Source organism: Setaria viridis, chromosome 7 (assembly GCF_005286985.2).
Source record: "Setaria viridis chromosome 7, Setaria_viridis_v4.0, whole genome shotgun sequence".
NCBI classification, from domain to species: Eukaryota; Viridiplantae; Streptophyta; class Magnoliopsida; order Poales; family Poaceae; genus Setaria; species Setaria viridis.
The window spans coordinates 28,861,064-28,882,293 of record NC_048269.2 but is presented as its reverse complement, the minus strand read 5'-3'; the positions used below and the strand labels follow the sequence as shown (position 1 = coordinate 28,882,293).

At 43.4% G+C, this 21,230-nt stretch overlaps 3 protein-coding genes across 6 annotated transcripts; 1 reads left to right on the top strand and 2 right to left on the bottom strand.

Annotated features, from left to right (window-relative positions):
• Positions 1 to 251: 251 nt before the first annotated feature.
• LOC117864176 (ent-kaur-16-ene synthase, chloroplastic) lies at positions 252 to 5,109 on the bottom strand. Of its 2 annotated transcripts, none has more exons than XM_034748194.2 (15): positions 4,824 to 5,109; positions 4,534 to 4,730; positions 4,192 to 4,241; positions 3,829 to 4,114; positions 3,555 to 3,735; positions 3,006 to 3,223; positions 2,800 to 2,920; positions 2,631 to 2,728; positions 2,335 to 2,549; positions 2,146 to 2,258; positions 1,962 to 2,057; positions 1,667 to 1,882; positions 1,421 to 1,562; positions 1,101 to 1,346; positions 252 to 800 (listed from the first exon to the last, which is right to left on the bottom strand). In XM_034748194.2, the coding sequence occupies exons 2-15, from the start codon at positions 4,622 to 4,624 to the stop codon at positions 468 to 470; spliced, it is 2,406 nt and encodes an 801-aa protein (XP_034604085.1). In that variant the 5' UTR covers positions 4,625 to 4,730; positions 4,824 to 5,109; the 3' UTR covers positions 252 to 467. The 2 variants fall into 2 exon arrangements, with proteins under 2 accessions (XP_034604085.1, XP_034604087.1); XM_034748196.2 differs by having other exon boundaries at positions 4,850 to 5,109.
• Positions 5,110 to 7,578: 2,469 nt separating this feature from the next.
• On the bottom strand, positions 7,579 to 11,666 carry LOC117862601 (acyclic sesquiterpene synthase). Of its 3 annotated transcripts, none has more exons than XM_034746100.2 (12): positions 11,318 to 11,666; positions 10,783 to 11,136; positions 10,468 to 10,527; positions 10,217 to 10,370; positions 10,025 to 10,122; positions 9,430 to 9,644; positions 9,235 to 9,347; positions 9,038 to 9,133; positions 8,724 to 8,939; positions 8,483 to 8,624; positions 8,145 to 8,390; positions 7,579 to 8,063 (listed from the first exon to the last, which is right to left on the bottom strand). In XM_034746100.2, exons 1-12 carry the CDS (start codon positions 11,472 to 11,474, stop codon positions 7,728 to 7,730), a joined length of 2,187 nt encoding a protein of 728 aa, XP_034601991.1. In that variant the 5' UTR covers positions 11,475 to 11,666; the 3' UTR covers positions 7,579 to 7,727. The 3 variants fall into 3 exon arrangements, with proteins under 3 accessions (XP_034601991.1, XP_034601992.1, XP_034601993.1); XM_034746101.2 differs by having other exon boundaries at positions 10,783 to 11,143; positions 11,318 to 11,458; XM_034746102.2 differs by lacking the exon at positions 10,783 to 11,136 and having other exon boundaries at positions 11,318 to 11,663.
• A 3,901-nt stretch (positions 11,667 to 15,567) lies between these two features.
• Positions 15,568 to 21,130, top strand: LOC117863560 (multiple RNA-binding domain-containing protein 1). Its single transcript, XM_034747343.2, has 14 exons — positions 15,568 to 15,899; positions 16,273 to 16,387; positions 16,539 to 17,380; positions 17,501 to 17,632; positions 18,069 to 18,155; positions 18,244 to 18,367; positions 18,737 to 19,060; positions 19,244 to 19,308; positions 19,563 to 19,734; positions 19,939 to 20,043; positions 20,122 to 20,223; positions 20,323 to 20,496; positions 20,681 to 20,812; positions 20,900 to 21,130. The coding sequence occupies exons 1-14, from the start codon at positions 15,787 to 15,789 to the stop codon at positions 21,062 to 21,064; spliced, it is 2,652 nt and encodes an 883-aa protein (XP_034603234.1). The 5' UTR covers positions 15,568 to 15,786; the 3' UTR covers positions 21,065 to 21,130.
• Positions 21,131 to 21,230: the final 100 nt, after the last annotated feature.

Sequence of the window (21,230 nt, the reverse complement as noted above, 5' to 3'; positions counted from 1 at the left end):
TATCTGTTGTCTGAATGTCACTGAACAAGTCGAGAAAGAGATCAAAGCATCTGTAGCTGAAAGTGCGACTAGCAAGGATTGGGATTGCAAAGGAAACCTCATCTGTGAGACTGTGACACAACATGGTCCTTATCATAATGGGGTAAGAACCCAATAACACATCTTACTACTGATGTTAAGGGGAAAGGAGCTGCGAATAGGTTTGGGATTTTGGTCAGAAACTCCCAGAATACCCTAAGTTTTTGACAAAATTTTGCGAAAGAGAACAACGAACTCTCACTATCAAAGAATCACAGGTCTTCATAAGACCATGATCCATGCACAAGATACATGTACAACAAGGTAGCAGCCGGAAAAACCTACGTTGCTCATCGCTACACCAGCCAAATTATAATGTATGGTACTAGCTGTTGGCCTGCTGCTGCCTCTGATTCATATGAACTTGATATATAGAATGCAGGAGGTCCTCATTTTTCTGATAAAATGTTCAAGGATGAATCACCCATTTGGATTTTGAGTGGCTCATTGATGACTGCGTTAACTGCACTGACCATTTCCTTCGGAGAGCTAAATCCATCGGTTTGAAAGTAGAACAAGTGAAGAATCTTGCACATCTTCCAGAAGAGCTCCTTGCATGGCCTAGGAACAATGCTTTCTTTCCTGAGAACTAATCTTAGCAAGTCTCTCCTAGACGTGTCTATGGACTTCTGTATCACCTTCTTAGCCGCTTCTATGGACACAGAACTGCCACTGTGAACAAGTAGTGAAACGCTATTCAGCTTCCCTTCGCTGCCTTCCCTCTGCACCCATGGACCAATGGTTTGTAAAAACCATCCAGTTACAAGATTATCATGAATATAAATCGTGGTTGAGAAGGACTCTTGTCAAAAAATAATAGCTATAAACAGAAAAATAGCATGGTTATAAACCTTGATTTTTGTGAAAAAATTTAGCAGTGCTTCTATTCTCACAAATGGTAGACATTAAAAAAGAGAGATTATTATTTTTGGATGTCGTCAAGCAGATATGCTAATCTAGTAGGCAGATATGTGTGCAACTTGCAAGGAATGATTCTTTATGTGCAAAAGGGGTACAAATACCTCAAAACCTTGGATGTCATTAAGGAGCCGGCCACAAGTGCTCATTAGCCTAAATAATTTATCGTACTCTTGATCTTTGACAGCGTGCTCTGAGAGCTCTTCCCCAACAAAATACAATGCTGGGAGTACAATGGGGCCCAGTGCAAACGAGACAACAGCATTTGTCATATATTCTTCAACTGCTGTTACATGCTGGCTTCTCTGCCATTCTGCTTCCGTCATCATAGACCTCAACAGATCTAGCCACTGCATATGAGTTTCAAGTTGTCAGTACTGAACAGAACGGAATGCAAGATCATTGGGACACACATCAGACTTACAATTTTTGCTAGGTGTTTTGTAACGTCGCGGCCTTGTGCTGCTGAAGCCTTTGCTCCAAGCTGGTTTGTTGTTGCATAAATAGCAGAAAACACTATCTTTACTTGCTCTGAGTAGAACTTATCTGCATGGTGCTCATGCCATCTATGGAAACCATTAGCCAAACATGGGAGATCAATTAGTCATGAATAAAAGATCAGCATTACTTAATAAAGAGTAAACAAAGACATCAAGTTGAAGGATAGTACTTCTCAACTAATGCTATCAGGTTTTCTAATTCTTCTTTTGATCCCCCAACATCAAAGAAGTCATCAACCACAGTCGTGAGAACACCATTTTTGGCCCATGAAATGCGAGCATCAGACAATTCAGAAGGGAATATGGTAGCAGCAGCAGACAGATAGCAATATGTCAATTTCTGCCGAGCAAATTGTAGTTGGTCCAGCTTGTTCTCCTTCACCCAACTGTTGCAACAAATTTAAGCAATTTACCTAAGTGAAAAAATTAAAAAAAGAAGACAAGGGAACATAACTTTAAGATTACCTATCAAGATGCTGAAGTTCATCCTGGTAAACAGATTGAGAGAAACTGAAATCTTCAACAGCCAAAGCTAGAAATTCTTGATTGACACGAAAAGACCTGATACAGCAACATGCATAATATTGATACCCAGCATCTACACTGATCATATTTGATGGGATGCTCTTCTGCAAAATTAGAATCTTACGAGCATTTTGTCGATACCATCAGAGAACCCCAAGCATCAAAATGTTCGATGTTTCTCTTGTGTTCTAAACGCTCTAGTGTGGCATAGAAGGGAAACTTAACAACATACTCCATCTGAAATCAAAACATAAAAATAAACATAAATTGAACCTCCTAGGTGAAAATGAGAATTTCAAATTTTATACAGCACCTCTCCAAAAATCGGGGTTTTTTGTGCCCTATTAGAGTACAGCTTATCATTCAATAAGTTGCCTGACCAGGATCCTATGCTATCTAAGATCAAATCATTTTCTGATAAGCTGACTTTTGAAGCCTTGTACAATTCCAGTAGAGATTTTGTATCATTTAAATATCCTTGAAGTGAATCACAGAAAGTGGAAGCTTCAGCAACATGAGACAGCTCATCTGCTCCAGATGTAAATTAGTGCATTAGTTGGTCAAAAACAAATGCAGTAGGGAATTCCAGATTTGTAAGTTGTGAAGAACCTGAGGAAACATCGTAACCATTCATCCTTAAAAGGCGAAATGCCATTGCACATGTTGCAATGTCCATCATGATTTCTTCATCTTTCTGTAACCAGCGACTGCAAGCTGGATATAGTCAAGTACATAAGTTAATAAAAGAAGATATAAAATTTTCAAACAAGACCATTACCTGAATGTCATGTCCAGGATGCTTTTTATTTCACTGACAAAGCGCTGAGAGATTCCCATTTTTTCAAGCGCATCCACCATTAGAAGCTGCCAATGTATTTTAGAAGGATACACTGCTGGTACTGCAAAAGCCTAATGACATTAGGTATTGATCAACAGTCTAAATACTAGCAAGATTTTGATGAGGAGAAAATTACGGCAACCCACCTGCACTGCCAAATTCACTGACAAGCAAATTTAGGTATTGAAGGGCTTGATCATTGTATTTGTGGATTAATGCAACAGCTGTTGTGGAAGGGCAACTGAACAATGAGCCATTCTTCCTCTGAAACTTCATAATTTCATCCCAATCCAGCATGTTTCCTAACCCCTCCGCGATATAAGCCATATATGCTTTTCTTCCATAAGAACTGTCCACAGCCTGTCTAAATTAAATCAAGAGTACTCTTAAATCAACTATCAGGGCTTTCAGTACTTTATCCATGGGTACCAGCCAAATTCCGATCTAATCAAAAGAGAATGTGAACAGACTCATGTGCCCCCCTTTGCAGCAAAATTATGGTTATCTAACATGCTTAAAATATAAAACTGACTTTTGTTCTTCAAAAACAAGGAAAAGAAAACTAAGCTGAGACTAAATTTCAATTCATATGATAAATCCATCAATACTAACTTAACGAAACAAGCTGTCCATGATTTGCAAACACACAGAAAGTACAACACCAATTTTTATGCCAGCATAATTCATTGTCAAACCTTTTCAATTCCATCTCCCGGAGGTGAAGAATACCATGGACATCGGTTTGTCTTATAGGAAATTCCAAACCCATATCAATGGCGAGTCTAAGCATACCGGCAAAAGTGATGTTGAAACCTATAGGAGCAGTGGTCTGCTCATCCATAGCGACAGAGAAATTTCTCCCAATGAAATGCAGTCCTGTTCAGAACAAAACAGGAAAAAGATGACCTGTCAGCATCATTTTCTCTGAACCAATAAGACCTTCAAATCTTGAGGAACCTTAATTTATACCTCTCCTGATGTTCTCCCTGCCAACATTCCATCTCTTTAATGCAATAACACATGCCAACGTGGATAAAAGAACATCCTTGTTGACTGATGAGTCAAATTGATTGACACCCCAAGATCCATCATCCTCTTGGTTCTGCAATATCCACTCAACACATTGTGGGAAGCATGGAGACTGATGAGAACCCCGCAAGGGCACCATCGAAACCCATGCAGTGTCGTATGAAGAAGGTGGCAATTCAGGTCTCTGCAGCTGATTCCTTATTCTAGCCTCTAGTTCCTTCCTATGCTGCATTTTGTAGTATGTTGTTTAGTTGAAAACAACATGACAAGTTGCACAAATATAATCGGCAATGAGACTCATACCATGTTTTGCACCCTCACATTTTCTGCTACCAACCTCTTCTCAGGATATGCTGCTCGAAGAAAGTAATCAATCAGACATCAGTCGTTGTACATTACTTCCAGGCATACGAATAAAAAGTCAAGTAAAAAACTTGACTTTGCAAGTGCGTGCTATAGAGCATACAAGAACAAAAAGAATCCTCCTTTCTGCCTTGAATCAAATGCAGCCGTGCATGACGTGGGACAGAAATTACAACAAATTACTCCCCTTTTGTCCGTACTAATGATATGCAACGTCGCCGCTCTTCGAGTTATGTTTATTCACTGACAACGAATGGAGCAGAGAAGAAGACGTGGATGTACCTTTGACGACCCCGCGGCGAGGAGCTCTGCTCGCCAGAATCGCCCCGCTTGGCGAGCAGCTGGCTGGGGCGGCGGCCGTAATGTTGGGCATCGGGGTTCAGTGAAACCTCACAAAGGCAAAGGAAGAAAAAAGAATCCCGGGTGCCAATTCCTGTGGCGTCAACCGGGACTGAATTTGCACGCTGAAGAGGAGCAACCTGAAAGAGGAATGGATTTGCATTAGCACGGCGCACGCAGCAAACAAAATCCGAGGATTTGAATTTGAAACAACCAAAAGAGAGTTCACTCACTGCCAGGAGAGGAAGAATCCAATCACCTCACGCACGGGGAGATGCGACCTCGGTGGGATGAGGGTCCGGCTCGCTGTCTCCGGCGGCCGGCGGTGAGATCGCCGACACCAATGACGAGGAAGCGCAGCAAGCAATCAGCCGCACGCGGAAGGAATCTTTGGGGGCGAAATCGAAGAACAAGCACAAGAAGCAGGGTGAAGGCGAGCGGAGGCGTTAGCGGAAGCGAATCGGGTTGGGGAGGAAAGACATACGTCTGCCTTTTTAACTTTGCGCTGTTAAGTCCTAGTCAGAGGATCGGCCACCACACAGGCTCTCCCAGTTCCTGGTAGTATGAAGAAGTCTGACTGCAGGTAGTCAAAAATTTTTTTTAAGGAAAGTGCATGGTCAGTTATCAAACTCGGTCAGTTATCAAACTCGTCCAACTATGGCCCTGTTTAGTTGCCCGATTTTGGACAATCAAAATCACTGCGTCAACACTGTAGTATACTGTAGCGTTTCGTTTGTATTTGTGAATTATTGTCCAAATATTGACTAATTAGGCTCAAAAGATTCGTCTCGCAAAGTACAACCAAACTGTGCAATTAGTTTTTGATTTCGTCTACATTCAGTACTCCATGCATGTACCGTAAGTTTGATGTGATGGGGAATCTTCTTTTTGCATAGTGCCAAAGTTGAGATTTTGATTAACTAAACAAGGCCTATATCACTTAAGGTTCCGTACTTCCAAAATACTGCCATTTAGGTCCATGTCCTCTCTAAAAGTATTATCATATCCATTAAATTAATATAAACTTTTTTTACAGATATGTAATTTAATTATAGTCAAATAAATTGAATTCCAGCTCAATGTGTGTGGAGAATATTAATGTGCTGAATCCAAGGATTCAAGGGTTGATGACCTTTTACTTTGGAGGCAATATCTTAACTTGCTAGGTGCTCATAATATTCTTTGAAGTTGCACGTACAAAACTAAAATCATGGGATTATAAGATAATTATTGGATGAATATTGGAAGAAGCTAAAGGGACAAATAAAACAAGTTAGAAATATGCCAATAAAAATAATGGCTTGAAATTTGATCTTATCATGTTTTATTAATAGGATGACATAACATTTCAGGAGTTTAGGGACACCCAAAATCAAGTTTAGGGAGGGAGATCTGCAATTTAAGAGTATAGGAACCTAAATGACACCCGAGTCCAAATTTAAGGAGGTAAATATGTATTTTGAGAGGATGGTAACCTAAGTGATGCGGCCGGACAAGTTTAAGAACAGGTCCTGCATTTTACTCTTTTGTCTTGCCCCAAAATGCATGCACTCACACTGTCACTCCCCCATTGTAATGATCGGGCTGAGTGTTGCTGTTAAAAAACTCTTCGGGGGTATTTATATACGAGGTGCTAAACTTTAGGAGTGTCACATCGGATGTTCGGATGCTAATTAGAAGGACTAAACATGAGTTAATTATAAAACTAATTGCAGAACCCCGATACTAATTCTCGAGACGAATCTATTGAGCCTAATTAATCCATGATTAGCACATGTTTACTGTAGCAGCACATTGTCAAATCATGGACTAATTAGACTTAATAGATTCGTCTCGCGAATTAAACTTCATCTGTGCAATGGGTTTTGTAAATAGTCTATGTTTAATACTCCTAATTAGTATTCAAACATCCGATGTAACAGATATTAAATTTTAGGAAGTGTATCCAAACACCCCCAGGTGGTCCACCGATCAGTTCATCCGAAGTAAAAGGGAAACGCTAGAATAAGGAGAGCACGGACAGCTACCTCTAATCCACGTGGTCAAAGATATGGAATATACGATACCACTCTTTAGACCTTTGGGAGCAAGATCCGTCCCAGTTGACACTTGTCCTGTATGGACAGTCGACGGGAACAGACAGACGGGTCAGCTGCACGCCGCCGGCACGGCCCGAAACTGTTCCCATGCACGCGCTCTGCGCTCAGCCAAGGGTCAAGATCCAACACGCGCGCTCTGTCAGAGTCAGTCGTCTCCTCCGCCGGCGAATAGTAGCCTGGCGTTTCAGCTGAATTTTTTCCTGCTTGCCGTGCCAAACGGGGCGAGCGAGACGACCGGCGGCGGCGGGCCTAGCACAGTCCAAAACGTAGGATCAGCCGGCCGGCTGTTGGTGGTCAACTCGTCCGCGTGATACAACGGCTCCACTCCGGCCACCGCCGGCGGCGGCGGCTGTAATGAAGCGTCAGAGTTCTGCAATTTGGTGAGCCTGCCGTGCAACTGCAACAGAATGAACACAGAGTGAGGTCCCGTAGGTCCAGAATCTCATCAGGACTTCGAGTTCGAGGTAGCAGGACGTATTTTTGGGTCGAACAACACGAGCTCTGCTGTAAACACTGAGCTTTCTATCATTTCGTCCTTGCGAGTACCTAACATTCCCTATTTCCCTCCTATACTTCCTACATGACATCAACTTAGAGGGTGTTTGGCAACTCCCTCATAAACTTTAGTACCTGTCACATCGGATGTTTGGATACAAATTAGGAGTCTTAAATATAGTCTAATTACAAAACTAATTCATAGATGGAGTCTAATTCGCGAGACGAATCTATTAAGCCTAATTAGTCCATGATTTGATAATGTGGTGCTACAGTAACCATTTGCTAATGATGGATTAATTAGGCTTAATAGATTCGTCTCGCGAATTAGTATAGGGGTTCTGCAGTTAGTTTTATAATTAGCTCATGTTTAATCCTGTCCGAACATCCGATGTGACCTTTCTTAAAGTTTAGTACCTCGCATCCAAACACCTCCTTACACCACCTAATATCATCAGCTACAGGCTACTGAACTGCCTTGAACAGAAACCTGCTACTGGATCGGTTAACCAAACAAGCAGGGATCAGATCAAGGTTTGATGATCACTCCCACAAAACAGGCAGTTTATTTGCATTGCTTCCTTTGAGCTGTAGGGGCAGGTTGACCACCGCGTCCACTTCTCTGGCCTTCGCCTCCGGCGAGCTGAACGCGTCACCCCGGGAGTAGAAGAAGTAGCACACCTTGCACATCTTCCAGAACAGCTCCTTGCAGGGCCTAGGGACGGCACCTTCCTTGCTAAGAACCAGCCTTAGCAGGTCTCTCCTGCAGGTGTCGATGGGCTTCTGAATCTCCCTTCTGGCATCCGCTATGGACATGGAGCCGCCACTCTGATGAACGAGGATAGAAACGATGTTCACCTTGCCCTCCTTGTACTCCCTCTGCATTACAACATCAGTGCGTGTCAATTGTTAAATCCTTTGTTTGTTTTACATAAGTTTCAAATTTGAAGTGCAGCATACCTCGTAAGTCTGAGCATCGTTCAAAAGACGGCCACATGTGCTCATTAGCCTGAACAACTCGTTGTACTCTGGGTCTTTGACAACAGATTCTGGGATCTTTGGCCCAACAAAATACAATGCTGGAAGCACAATGGGGCCTAGTGCAAATGTCAAAGCCGCATTTGTAATGTATTCTTCTGCTGTTGGAACATAGCTGCTCGTCCGCCACTCTACCTCGGTCATCATGGACCTCAGCAAATCCAGCCACTACATAGGTCATTGAAACTTGTCAATTTCGAAATCAGAAAAAAAATATAAATGTAAAAAGATTGGCAGATGAAACTGTACACGAGACTTACTATTTCTACTAGGTGTTTTGTGACATCACGGTCCTGCAGCAAAGAAGCCTTTTCTCCAAGCTCGTTTACTGAAGTGTAAATTGCAGAAAAGACAATCTCGACATGTTCAGAGTAAAACTCAATTTTGTGATGCTCGTCCCACCTGCAAAAATCATTGAAAAATCAAAAATAAAAAAGAATTAGAACAAGAAACCATCACATGTGCTTAACTCATTGGGGTAAAGGAGGATGAGGACCATACATCTCGACCAATGTGACTAGGTTTTCCAGTTCTTCTGTTGATCCTCCAACATCAAAAAAGTCATCGACAACGGTTGTGAGCACGCCATTTTTGGCCCATAGAATGCGAGCATCCGACAGTTCAGGAGTGAATATGGTGCCAGCAGCAGAGAGGTAGAAGTACGCCAACTTCTGCCGTGCGAATGGTAACTGGTCCAGCCTGCTCTCTTTTACCCAGCTGCATGCGACAACAAATTTTGCACCACAAATTAAGTAAGCTGAGCTGCTGAAGGCTGTTTTGCATAGGACGCTAGGCCTGAGATTCAGATTTGTTACCTGTCGATATGACGAAGTTCTTCCTGGTAAGTAAACTGAGAGGAACTGAAATCTCTGACACCCAATGCTAGAATATCATTGTTGTTATAACAAGACCTGTTTCAACAAATATATACACAGTTGGCGTTGAGTATATACATTGCAATGGTTTGAAGGAACCGTGTGCTTTGTGGAACAATAAGAAATTAGGAACTTACAAGTATGATGTTTTTAGCATTTGGTGTCCTGTGGCATCAAAATTTTCGATGTTCCTCCTGTGGTCAAGACGATCCAATGTGGTGTAGAAAGGGCATTCCAGTGCATGTTCCACCTGAAAAATACACATCTCATTAAAGCTTTCTGAATTGCCAAATCCCATCCGTGGTAGCAATAGACGTTCACTAAATTGTTACCTCTCTGAAGAGTGGAGTGCTCTGCAGCGCACCAGATCTCAGCTGTTCCTTCAGCAACCAGCCTGACCATGAGCCTATGGTGTCCAGGATAGACTCATCTTCTGAGATACTGACTTTCGAAGCCTTGTGTAACTCCAATAGGGATCTTGTATCACTCAAATATCCTTCAAGTGAAGGATGGAACCAGGACGCTTGAGCAACATCATACAGCTCATCTGCATAACATTTTCATGTGGGTTAGTGTGTTGAAACCTGAAAGCAGCTAAGAAAATTTAAAAAAAAAACTCCACTAAGAAAATAGTTTACGTTGTTGAATTTTTTTAGTCTTCATGGTGCAACTTTGCCCAGTAATTTTTTACTGTAATATTATTATGACAATTAGCATCTAATAATTATGTGAGATTATGAAAGTAATCAAGACCTATAAATCTACACATATGATTTTTGTGTTTCCAGACTAGATGTTTTGAAGATGATCAAATTTTCAAAAAGTTTCAGCAAACCTTGATAAAAAAAATCGTCAAATATTTGTGTGACCAAGGTATGGAGTAAGTATATATCTGACAAGGTAGAAATTTCCAACAATAAGACTTACCAGCAGAAACATTGTATCCGTTCATCCGAAGAATCCGAAATGCCATAGCACAAGTCTCCACGTCTAGCGTAATCTCCTCATATCTCTGTAACCAGCAGCTGTAAATTGGTTTGCAGTCAATTAATTAAGTACATGAGTTGTTAAAGAGAATAATAAGCGACGGCTAATATTTATACTAGTCAAGTTTCATACCTGTATGTCATGTCCAGGATACACTTGATCTCAGCAGCGAAATGCCTTGAAATCCCCATGTTCTGAAGCACATCGACTTGCTGAAGCTGCTTCCTTATCGTACTCTCTGACGACGTGCCCTTGTTATGCTGCGTGCTTATTATACCACCGCTAACTGTAGCAAGAAAGTCGTTGCATATATGAGTTTGAAATTTTGAACAATCAGATCAAGTTTAATTCGACGCAAAAAGAGGTTAAGTTTGGTCTCTTACAGTTTTTGGCGGAACTGTTTGCAGGTTCTTCCACCTCCAACGTCTTGTGAACTTGTGCCACTTGAAGATGAGAGAGAACGAGAGATGCGTGTAAGCGTGTCAGCCTTTCTTTCTTTCTTTCGTTTTTCTGAAAACGCGAATAAATAAAGAAAGAAGAGGTAGAGGTTTGCACTAGCAGTCTATAGCACATCGATCGTGAGTTCGTGACTTGCAGTTTGGGTGGACTACGAGCAAGTTTGTGGATAAACAGGTGAGCTACAAATGGGGCGCGCGACGACCAAGAGAGCATGCATGGCAATGTGATCGAATGCCTACCTCTCGTGAACTTAGCAGGGCGGCGGCGCAAATCTCCGGCCAGTTGCGTCGACGGCATCATCCAGCAAGGCAACGAGCTGAGGAACCGTTGGCCGCCCGAGTGGCGGCAGCAAGCCGCCGGTGGCATGGAACGACCACCACAGAGCTTATTAGCGGCGGCGTTGGTGTTGGCCATTAGTCTTGGGAATTTAGGCTGCCTGCCGGAAAGAAGACTAGAGGGCGCGCGCCGCCGTCGAACGGCCACAGCGAGAAGCAGGGCCGGAGCTAGAGACGAGGACGACGACGAACCGAGGGCGGTGGCCGGCGGTGAGTAGTAGACTGAGGACGATGATATCGAGGGGTGTTGCTGTCGATCTGTGTGCTACAGACAGAGGGAATCAATTGAAGCCTCCGAATCTCGCAACCTTCTCTCACAAAGGAACTCCAAATCTGGTAATGGGACCTTTTGCGAGGAATGGTAGCGCAACGACACGTGATAGATATGTGCATGCATGCACATGTGATTTGCACTTTGTATACATGTGAAGCAGTGTACCTCTGTTCACCCCAGGGCGTGAAGCTCTGCCCCGTTGCGTGAGCATCATCGTCGCCATCCCGCAGGGTAACGAGCCCAAGTGCCGCCCGCCGGAGCTGAGGCAGGCCTTCATCAGCGGGAGGGAACCAGCAGCAGTCAGCTTCACGGGCTTGGCCATATCGTTACGTTCCCAGCTACCTTATTATTGGCTAGGGATGATGGAACCGGAGGCGACGGAGGCCGGCCGGGGACGACGGGAGAATCAAACAGTGGTGGGAGAGAGGTCCCGTGTTGCAAGTGTTGCCGTGCCCACGGGCCTTATTTGTAGTGCGACGGTGTGGCCCGGGCGCTGGCAAGCAAGTGGCAGGGTATGTGTGTGTTGTTGCTACGTGGACTGGAGCTGGGTATATGGAATACGAGGGTGGGTATATGGAATACGAGGGTATCTCGCGCGCGCGTCGTCACATCACGAGGTTCCACCGCGTCCCGTTTCAGCGCTCGATTTGGAGCGCGCGACGGCGACGCGATTGGCGGCGATCGCCGGCGCGGCGCCGTGAGGGTGACCGCCGGCCGGGCGAGCGTCCCGGCGCGTGCACTCGCTCGCCGTCGCCGTCAATGCCGACGACGACGACGGGCACCGCACACGACCGGCCAAATCGGTCGATCCGGGTCGAGATCCAGTAATGCCCGAAGATCACATGTTTCACGTGGCGTCATTGAGATGCACGCGGTCGACGCCACGCGGCGTTCCTCGCCGGGAGGTGACCCCGGCGGCGAGCGTGCACTCGCAATCGCGCGCGCGCGCCATGACCTGCCAACAGCCGCAGGGTCACGGCTACTCGTTCCGATTGCGCCACCACGCGATGGTATATGAAATACGCTCTATTGGAAAATTGAGCATTGGTCCTAGCCTTTAAGTACCGTTGGTTTTTGACTCAGTACTAATATGAGCATTAATACCGGATCTAACGGCTAGTTCCCTAGAAGCCCTCCGTGACCCCCTTTAGTACCGGTTGGGGGCTCCAATCGGTACTAAAAGTCACCCATTAGTACAGAGTAGATCCTCCACCCGGTACTAAAGGCTCTTAGGCATATTAGTACTGGACGGAGGCTCTACCCGATACTAATTGGTGACCTGCTCCCAACCGGTACTAAAGGAACTCCCAATATTATCCATCTCCCCCCTACCTGCTCCCATCCCCCTTATCTTTTCTCTCTCAACCTTATCTCTTCTCTTTACTCACATTTCTCTCTCAATCTTATCTGCCCACCGCCCCCTCCCCCTCCCTCTCCCACCGCCGTCGGCCCCTCCTCCTTCCTCTCCCACCCCTCCCCTCTATTGCCCCTCCCCTTCCCCCTCTGCTCGCATCTCACTGGCAGTGAGGAGCGGCAGCGGGGCAAGGTGCAGGGCAATGCTTGGGCACGCGGGGAAGCGGCGGCCAGTTGGAGGCGGCGAGGCGCAGGGGTGCGGTGGTGGGCCGGACGCGGTGGCGCATGGGGCATAGGTATTATCTTTCCCTCCCTCTCCTTCTCCCCCCTCCCTCCCTCTCCCTCTCCGGCGGGGCTGCGGATGTCGGCGGCCGGCGGGGCAACGACGGCGGTGGGGTGGGGCAACCGGGCACGACCGGTAGGATGCGGAGCCGGGCGCCCAGCCGGATTTCATTTTTTTTATTGTTAATACCCCTTTAGTACCGATTATTTAACCGATACTAAAGGTTCCCGAAGTAGCAATACCTATTACACAACCGGTACTAAAGGGGGGTTAGGAACCAGTACTGAAGGCGCTTTCCCCAGCAATGACATCGTCAACGGTTGGATCTTCTACCTGCACAACCGGTACTAAAGGGGGTTAGGAACTGGTACCGAAGGTGCTTTCCCCAACAGTGACATCGTCAACGGTTGGATCTTCTCCCTCTCGCGTCTCTTGTAACAGCACAAGAACGGTAGAAAATAGACAAGACACAAGTATGAGGGACTATTCTTTATTCTCTGAATATTGATGATTTACGATGAAGATCTCCCTCGTATATGTACTCTGAACTATGCCTAGAGTTTTGGTAAGAGCTCACAAGCAACCGGACCATAACTAGAACTTCTAGTCTTCCTTTTCGTCTAAGATTCTAAAGTGCGGTTGTTTTACAACAAAAATAACATGGGACTGCACGCACGAGTTGCATCTGGTTGGGCGCCACATGTCACATAGTAGAAGTTCTTGGATAAGAGGAACATACGCGCGATCATGACAGCACACTGATCGTCGGAACGCCGGCGAGGTGTACGCGTGCTGCGTGTACCTCATCGGACGGGAACCGTAGTCTCGTGATAACGCATGTGCGTGCTCGCATGCATTTTCAAAGCGATCCGATCCACTCACATGAATGCATACTTTTCAAAGCGGTCGTTGTGAGACGACCCTCCTTGATGCGCCCACGCTATGTGTGATTGGCCACACAAGTGGCGGCATGGCGTGATGGACGCCCCTCTCGATGCTAAACATGTGCACACCGCCTCCTCCCATGTGCACACGAAGATATAGTATCGATTATATATTTTTAATGGCATCAATGTTTCTAGATGTAAATATTCGATTAGTTGAAAAATATTTAAAACACCCACAAGATTAACGAATTACCGTGTTCAAGATATTTCGCTATTTTCTATTCCGTGGGTGGTCTTTTGTAGATTTTGGCCAAGTAATCTGGATGAACAACACAAAACTCTCAGCTGGCCATTTGGTTTATTCTTGTGGCAGAACCTACTAGCCAGTTACAAAACTCAAGGCGAAGGTCTACCATTTAAGAGTTTTTGCCTCACCCTACCTAGCTCAAAGCGAAGGTGGTGAAACTCCAACAGCGTCGAAAACCCCCACAGCCATCAACTTTCCCTACGCCACTCTAGCTCCCTCTGCCACCACTTAAGCAACGCTACCGCCCTGATTCCTTCTACCTCTCTTAATTTCCTTGTTTTCCCATGTCATCATCACTCAAACTGCTATAATGTTCTTTCCGTCATAGAAAATCAGTCTTTTTGTATGATATACAAATTTATTTTCATGATGTAACACGATTGGGATAGGAGAAAGTATTATGTGAGTTGTGTTTTGATGAGATAAGTTGCTTGGTGTGCTAGGTTGCTTTGTTCTCTCAACTGATGGTTTATGAGCTGAAATAAAGGGACTTTAGTCCATATTTGTTTTAGTCTTAAATTTCTTTATTGTACTCATGGTTAGTTCTTCCTCTCTAATTTCATTGCCCTTTGCATTTCCATATTCTCTCCGATTCTAAACTTTAATTAGATTTGTTACAGGGATTTTTCCTTTTACCATTCCTTGCACCAACAAAACACTGAAATATTTAATCGTCTCTGGTTTCAACATGAGTTGTAAATTGTAACACTTTCTGTTGCTGTTGTGTCCTTAATGCTAGTGGCGTCTGGTTATGCTGCTGCCCGTGTGTTAATTTTGCATTTGTCAGTCTGCCTCCTGTTCCTCTTGTAAGCGTATGTCTTTATCGTGTTCCCTTTTTGTCTCGTGTCCCCTAATGCACGTGGCCTGCTGCTGTCCGTGTGTTCCCTCTCCGAGCATGTGCGCAGCATTGTACTGTGTTTGTATTGCTGTATGGAGAAAGCGCTCCTGTTCCTTGCGCTCCGATAGACTGGTGTACGAAATCTTCACCACGTGTTCCTCGTGCCATTCTCAACGAGCGATTTCATATTTATGTTTCCAAAATGTTATAAGTATGAGAACATTTAATTTGTATTTATGTTTCCAAAATGTTATATAAGTATGAGAACATTTAATTTGTAGTACATTATTTCATTAATTATTGTTTTCTAGGCTACATACAAGATACAAACTCTGTTAGAAGCAGTGTACTTATGATTTCATCACCATAAAATTTATTTATCTTTTTCTCTATTAATTTTTTGTCACATCATCAGAGATACTGACATGACACCCTATTTCGGGAGAACGAAACTTCCATTCAGAATGACCTCGTGCTTGAGTGTGACCTGTGTCGGGGGGCTCCATGACAGTATATCATCAGCGGCCAACGTTATCCAATCCGTTTTGGGTGCCCAGATTCCTCGCTACGAGGGCTCGCTCGAGCTAAAACCGCCTAGGCCCAATACAATGAGAGCCCAGAATCCCCCACTTTTTTCCTCGGTTCACACAGCCCAAGCCCAAATGAACGCACCCGCGCGCCAACAACCACGGCTAGCGCTGCCCAGCCCATCACAGAAGCACGCTGCTGCGGGCCCGCGGATCAGTGACCAGAGAGAACTCGGCGCCACGCTCTCCATCGCTATCCCCCTGTCCACCGCCGCGGCGCCGCCACAACTGGTTTGCGCCTCAGCTTCGGCGACCTGTTGCCGGCGACGGGGCACGGCAAGCCAGCCAACCAGCCATCCAGCTTTCCTGCTTGGGCCGAAGCTGAGACTCGTGGAGCGGAGGCCCGTCTACCTCGTCGTTTGGAGTAACCCTAGCGCGCATGTCGTCGCGGCTGTGCGTGAAGAACCTGCCCAAGGGCGCCGACGAGAGGCGCCTGCGGGAGGTGTTCTCGCGGAAGGGCGAGGTCACCGACGCCAAGGTCATCCGAACAAAGTAAGCAACCCGAGCACCGATTTTGTTTCGCAACCTTATTCCCTCCGCCTTACCTGCTAAGATTGGCTCTGCCACTTTTCCTACGAAAAAGTGAATCAAATGGTATCGTTTTTGCACAAAAGGATGCCAATTTTAACAGCTGCTTACACGCTTCTTGAAATGCCCAGCACTGATCTGGCTTTTATAACATTACCAAACGATAGTTCCAGTTTGTTACCTCTAGCGTAGCCGCGTAGGTTCTTAGTTTTTGTTAGGTCTGCACTGTTAAGAAGCTAAACCTGATTCGCACCATAGCCATGTGATGCTGCTTGGAGTTATTATGTTCCTAATCCAAAGAATTTGCATTAAACTGAAGCTCTTTTCTTTTGGACAGGGATGGTAAGAGTAGGCAGTTTGCATTTATTGGTTTCAGAACCAATGAAGATGCAGAGGAGGCCCTTAAGTATTTCAACAATACATACATTGACACTTGCAAGATCACCTGCGAGGTGCTTTAAACTTTTTCATTGTTTTTTCCAACTTTTTTACTCCTTGGTGTGGTGGTATCTGTTTGGTGAATTGTACATATGAGATTGAATGGCGGCAGTAGTGAGTTCAGACTTCAGAGACATACCTTACAGCTATAATGTTATTTGGCAGGTTGCCCGCAAGATCGGTGACCCTGATGCTCCTCGCCCTTGGAGCCGCCATTCTTTAAAGAAGCCTGAATACGGTAGTAAAGACAACACTGCTGCAGGGGCTATAGATGCACTGCCGAAAAGTTCCAAGGTCCAAGGAACATCCGCTGATGTTAGAGGTTCTAAAGGCAGTGTAGGCAATGATCCCAAGTTACAAGAGTTCCTTGAAATTATGCAGCCCCGTTCTAAAGCAAAGATGTGGGCAAATGATACAACTGGTACTCTTGATGCTGCGGCAACAGATAGTGTGGTAGCTACTAAAGATTCTAAGAGACCTCAAAAGGATGTTCCGGCTTCTGAGAATGATGCATCTTCTGAAGATTCGTCTGATGAGGAAATGACAAATGATCCGTCTTCTGAAGATGCTTTGGAAGAGCAACAAACAGGGAGTAAACAAGACAATGATATGACAGATGCTGATTTCTTTAAGAGTAAAATCAAGAAAAATTGGTCAGATTCTGAATCAGATGATGAAGATTCTGGTGACCACTCAAACAGCAGCACTGATGATGAAAACTCATCTGATGAATCACAAGATGCAGATAAGCAGCTTGTGGATCTGAAGGGCAATCTGAACAAGAAAATCAATGTGGATAAGGACACCCCTGTGCAGCATACTGACTTACAAGAGATGGAAGACCCTGACAACAAAGAGAGTGAGGATCTTGACGGCAGACAAAAGGAAACTAAAATTCGTGAAGATAAATACAATGAAGATGAAGATGCTTCTTTAATTACTGATGAAAAGAAGTTGGCCCTGGAGACTGGCCGTCTATATATCTGCAATCTTCCATATGCAACCACGTATGTACTTGTTGCTTGGTCATGTTACCTTGGATTGGCGTTTTGTGCATTATATGCTTATATACATGATAAAATTGCATGTTTTATTTTTAAAAGAAACAATATTATTGCTTGTTTCAGTGAAGATGATTTGGTGGAGCTGTGCAGCCAGTATGGTGATGTTGAACAGGCCCATATTGTTGTCGATAAAACCACTAGGTTCTCAACCGGCAGAGGTTATGTGCTTTTTAACCTTCCAGATTCAGCAGTGAGGTACAAATTTAATATCTCCAGTGTAAAATAATCAACTTTTTCTGACTTTGTGACAGTTTAGCTTACAGGCAATTATTGTATCATCTGCTTTGGGATATTCATTGTGATTTACATTACTTGTCCTATTTTTTGTAATTTTATTATCCTACACGTAATTAATACTTGCTTCTAAATAATTCTAAGGAAGACATTTGATTAGACGGCAAAAACTGAATGATGTCTCACATTTCTCGCTCACTAGTTGCATATATCAAATTTGATGGTGATTGTTGTAGTCGGAAGGTGAGAGACACTGACAATCAGACTAATACACTTTTGTGAGGATCAGTGCATAGTTTAACTGTAAGACATTGTTTTAATACTGAGACATGTCTTTTTTCCTACGCTGACTGTTGTATGCTATACCTGTCTAATAATTAAGTTTTATTTTTGGCAGGGCACTTGATGAACTAGATAACTCAAGTTTTCAGGGCCGACTGTTACGTGTTAAGGCTGCTAAACCACTAAATAATAAGAAGTTGGAGTAAGAAAAGAAGTTTCCAATTGTGCTGTTTCTTTTGTCAGATTAGTTGCGCCCATAGTTTTTACTCATTTGCTATTGAATTGTCAAGGTCTACTCATGCAACTGTTGAGGTGAAAATGAATCTCAAGCAGCAAAAGTTAGAACAAAAGAAAGCTTCTGAAATCAGTGGAGATACGAGAGCTTGGAACATCTTTTATATGCGTCAAGATACTGTATGGTTCTATCCCAGCTTTTGTATTGCTTTACTGTTTTTTTTTGTCTCAATTCGTGCTAAAGATTGCGTGCTTCCTCTGATCCCAAATATAACATTGACTAGGTCTCTCATAGGAGACTGTGACTAATAATATGTATAACAAATAGAAAAAATATATATTATGAAATATTTTTTATGATGTCAACCTTGTGTTGTCAATCTCGACGAGTTTTTGGCTAGTGATTGTCAAAGCTAAAAAAATGTTACTTAGGTCAAAATGGATTCATATTTTAGATTGGATGTAGACATGTAGTTGATAGATATTGAATCACATGATGTTGTTGTCGAAGTATGTCTAACTGATTGAGCTCATTTCTTACTTGCTTAGGTTGCTGAAAACATTGCAAGGAAGAATGGTATCAGTAAGAGTCAATTACTTGATAGAGAAGCGGATGATCTTGCCACTCGTCTTGCTCTTGGTGAGGCATATGTCATTGGAGAGACGAAGAAATATCTATCTAGGTCTGGAGTTAATGTTGCTGCATTGGAAGAATTTGCTTCCAACAAAAACGAGAAGTCTAAAAGAAGCAACAATGTGATACTAGTTAAGAACTTGCCATTTAGTACTTCTGAGGAAGAACTTGCAGCAATGTTCCAGAAACATGGTAGTTTGGATAAAATCATTCTACCTCCTACCAGAGTATTGGCCTTGGTATGTCAATACATTCTTACGCTATCCAGCTGGTTGTAATCTATCACAACATATTATGTTTTTACCATACATGCATTTGTTAACTTTTGTCACTTTTCAAATGCCACCATGAGTGGCTATGTGCACACAATATGGCCTGTTGAGTTCATTTATTTATCTTGATTTAAATCTTCGGTGCGTCAGGTAATCTTTGTGGAAGCAACAGAGGCCCGACATGCATTCAAGAAGTTACTATATACAAGATACAAGTAAGTTTCTCGGTTTAGTTCATTGATTTCAGTGGATGTGTTCCAGCTTACAAACTGTAAGCTTGATTCCTTTTTTCCTCTATGAAGATGCACTAGCTCTAATTATTTTAGCATTTGGTTTATCTAGAGTGAATGTAGCATTTACTTTGTTGACTACTTAATTAATCTTATGATAAATCATTGTTATTAATGATTCTTTCTTATGTTTATGTTTATGATTCTTTCTTATGTTTATGTCGCCTTTTGTGATGAAGGGATACTCCTCTGTATTTGGAGTGGGCACCTGAGAACATTTTATCTCCTAGCTCAGCACCAGTAGATGATGATGAAAAAAATGTGATTGGTGAGCGTATTGTTACTAAAGCTATTATAGAGCAAAGTGTGGAAGGAGTAAGCGCTGAAGAGATTGATCCTGACAGGGTGGAGGTTTGAACCTTTCTCTAACTTCTTTTCATGAGGATAATTTTATGCTTGGGCCTCTTAACCCTTAACCATGCAGTGCTGGAGTTTTCTATAGCAACCTAAGCCTGCGCCTGTTTTTGCATATGAGTTGCTGCATTCCATGGCTACTTAAAACTATTTATTTTCTTATGGTTGGACATGCTTAAAAGATACTACCATTTTTTGCAGTCACGGTCTGTGTTTGTCAAGAATTTAAATTTCAAGACAACAGATGAGTCGTTGAGCCAGCATTTCAGTACAAAGATAAAGAGTGGCAGTCTTAAAAGTGTAAAGGTATGGATGTGTGCTTATAGACAACATATGCAATCTTGCAGCTTACTGTTTTAAGCTTTTTTTTTCGTCTGTCTTTAGGTGAAGAAGCATGTTAAGAATGGCAAGATAGTTTCGATGGGATTTGGATTCGTTGAATTTGACTCGGTTGAAACTGCAACCAGTGTGTGCAAGGATCTACAGGTAGCGCCCATCCCTCCCTCTCTTTTTTTTACCCCTTGTTTCACTCAAATATATGCTCATATAGATTTGCAGCATGCTAAATGTTCCATGTGTTCATAGGGAACGGTTCTGGATGGACATGCTTTGATCTTGCAACTGTGTCATGGGAAGAAAGATGGTCAAGCCGCAAAGAAGAATGGCAAGGATCAAAGTTCAACAAAACTTCTTGTGCGTAATGTAGCATTTGAAGCAACTGAAAAGGACTTGAGGCAGTTATTTAGTCCGTTTGGCCAGGTGAGCTTCTCTCTTGTTTGAATTTAGCTGAAATGCTTCATAGTTAATACCAACGATAGTTTCGTGGGAGTGAGATTAGTTTCTGTTATATGAACAGAAAATAATTAGTAGTTGCAAGTCAATAAGTGATTGGCTTTAATTTTCTTTTCTGAAACCACCTGATTTAAATTCATTAAATTTACAGATCAAAAGCCTCAGGTTGCCGATGAAGTTTGGAAGTCACAGAGGTTTCGCTTTTGTTGAATACGTCACAAAGCAAGAGGCACAGAATGCTCTGCAAGCCCTCGCAAGCACTCATCTCTATGGTCGACACCTGGTAATTGATCAACATGTCTCCTTAAGTCTTGCAACATAATTTAATTATGTAAAAACTTTTAATTCGAACTTTCCGTGCTCATTTCAGGTGATTGAACGGGCAAAGGAAGGAGAGACTCTTGAAGAACTGCGAGCAAGGACTGCGGCGCAGTTCGTGGACGAACACAGTGGTTTCCAGAGGATGTCCAAAAAGAGGAAACAGAGCAGCCTTGTGGATGAAGGCTCTGTTAAAATTTCAAGGATATTGGAGTAACGTTTTGAGGAAATATGCTGAAAATTTTGACTGCTTTGTGCGATGTTATCAATTAGTTACGGAAAATCTCATGTTCTCTTGCTTAGGTTGCTCAAAGTTAGTGCACTGTTGAATATTCGAGGGGGGAATCACTAGTTAAAGATCCTACAGCCTGAAAATGATCAAA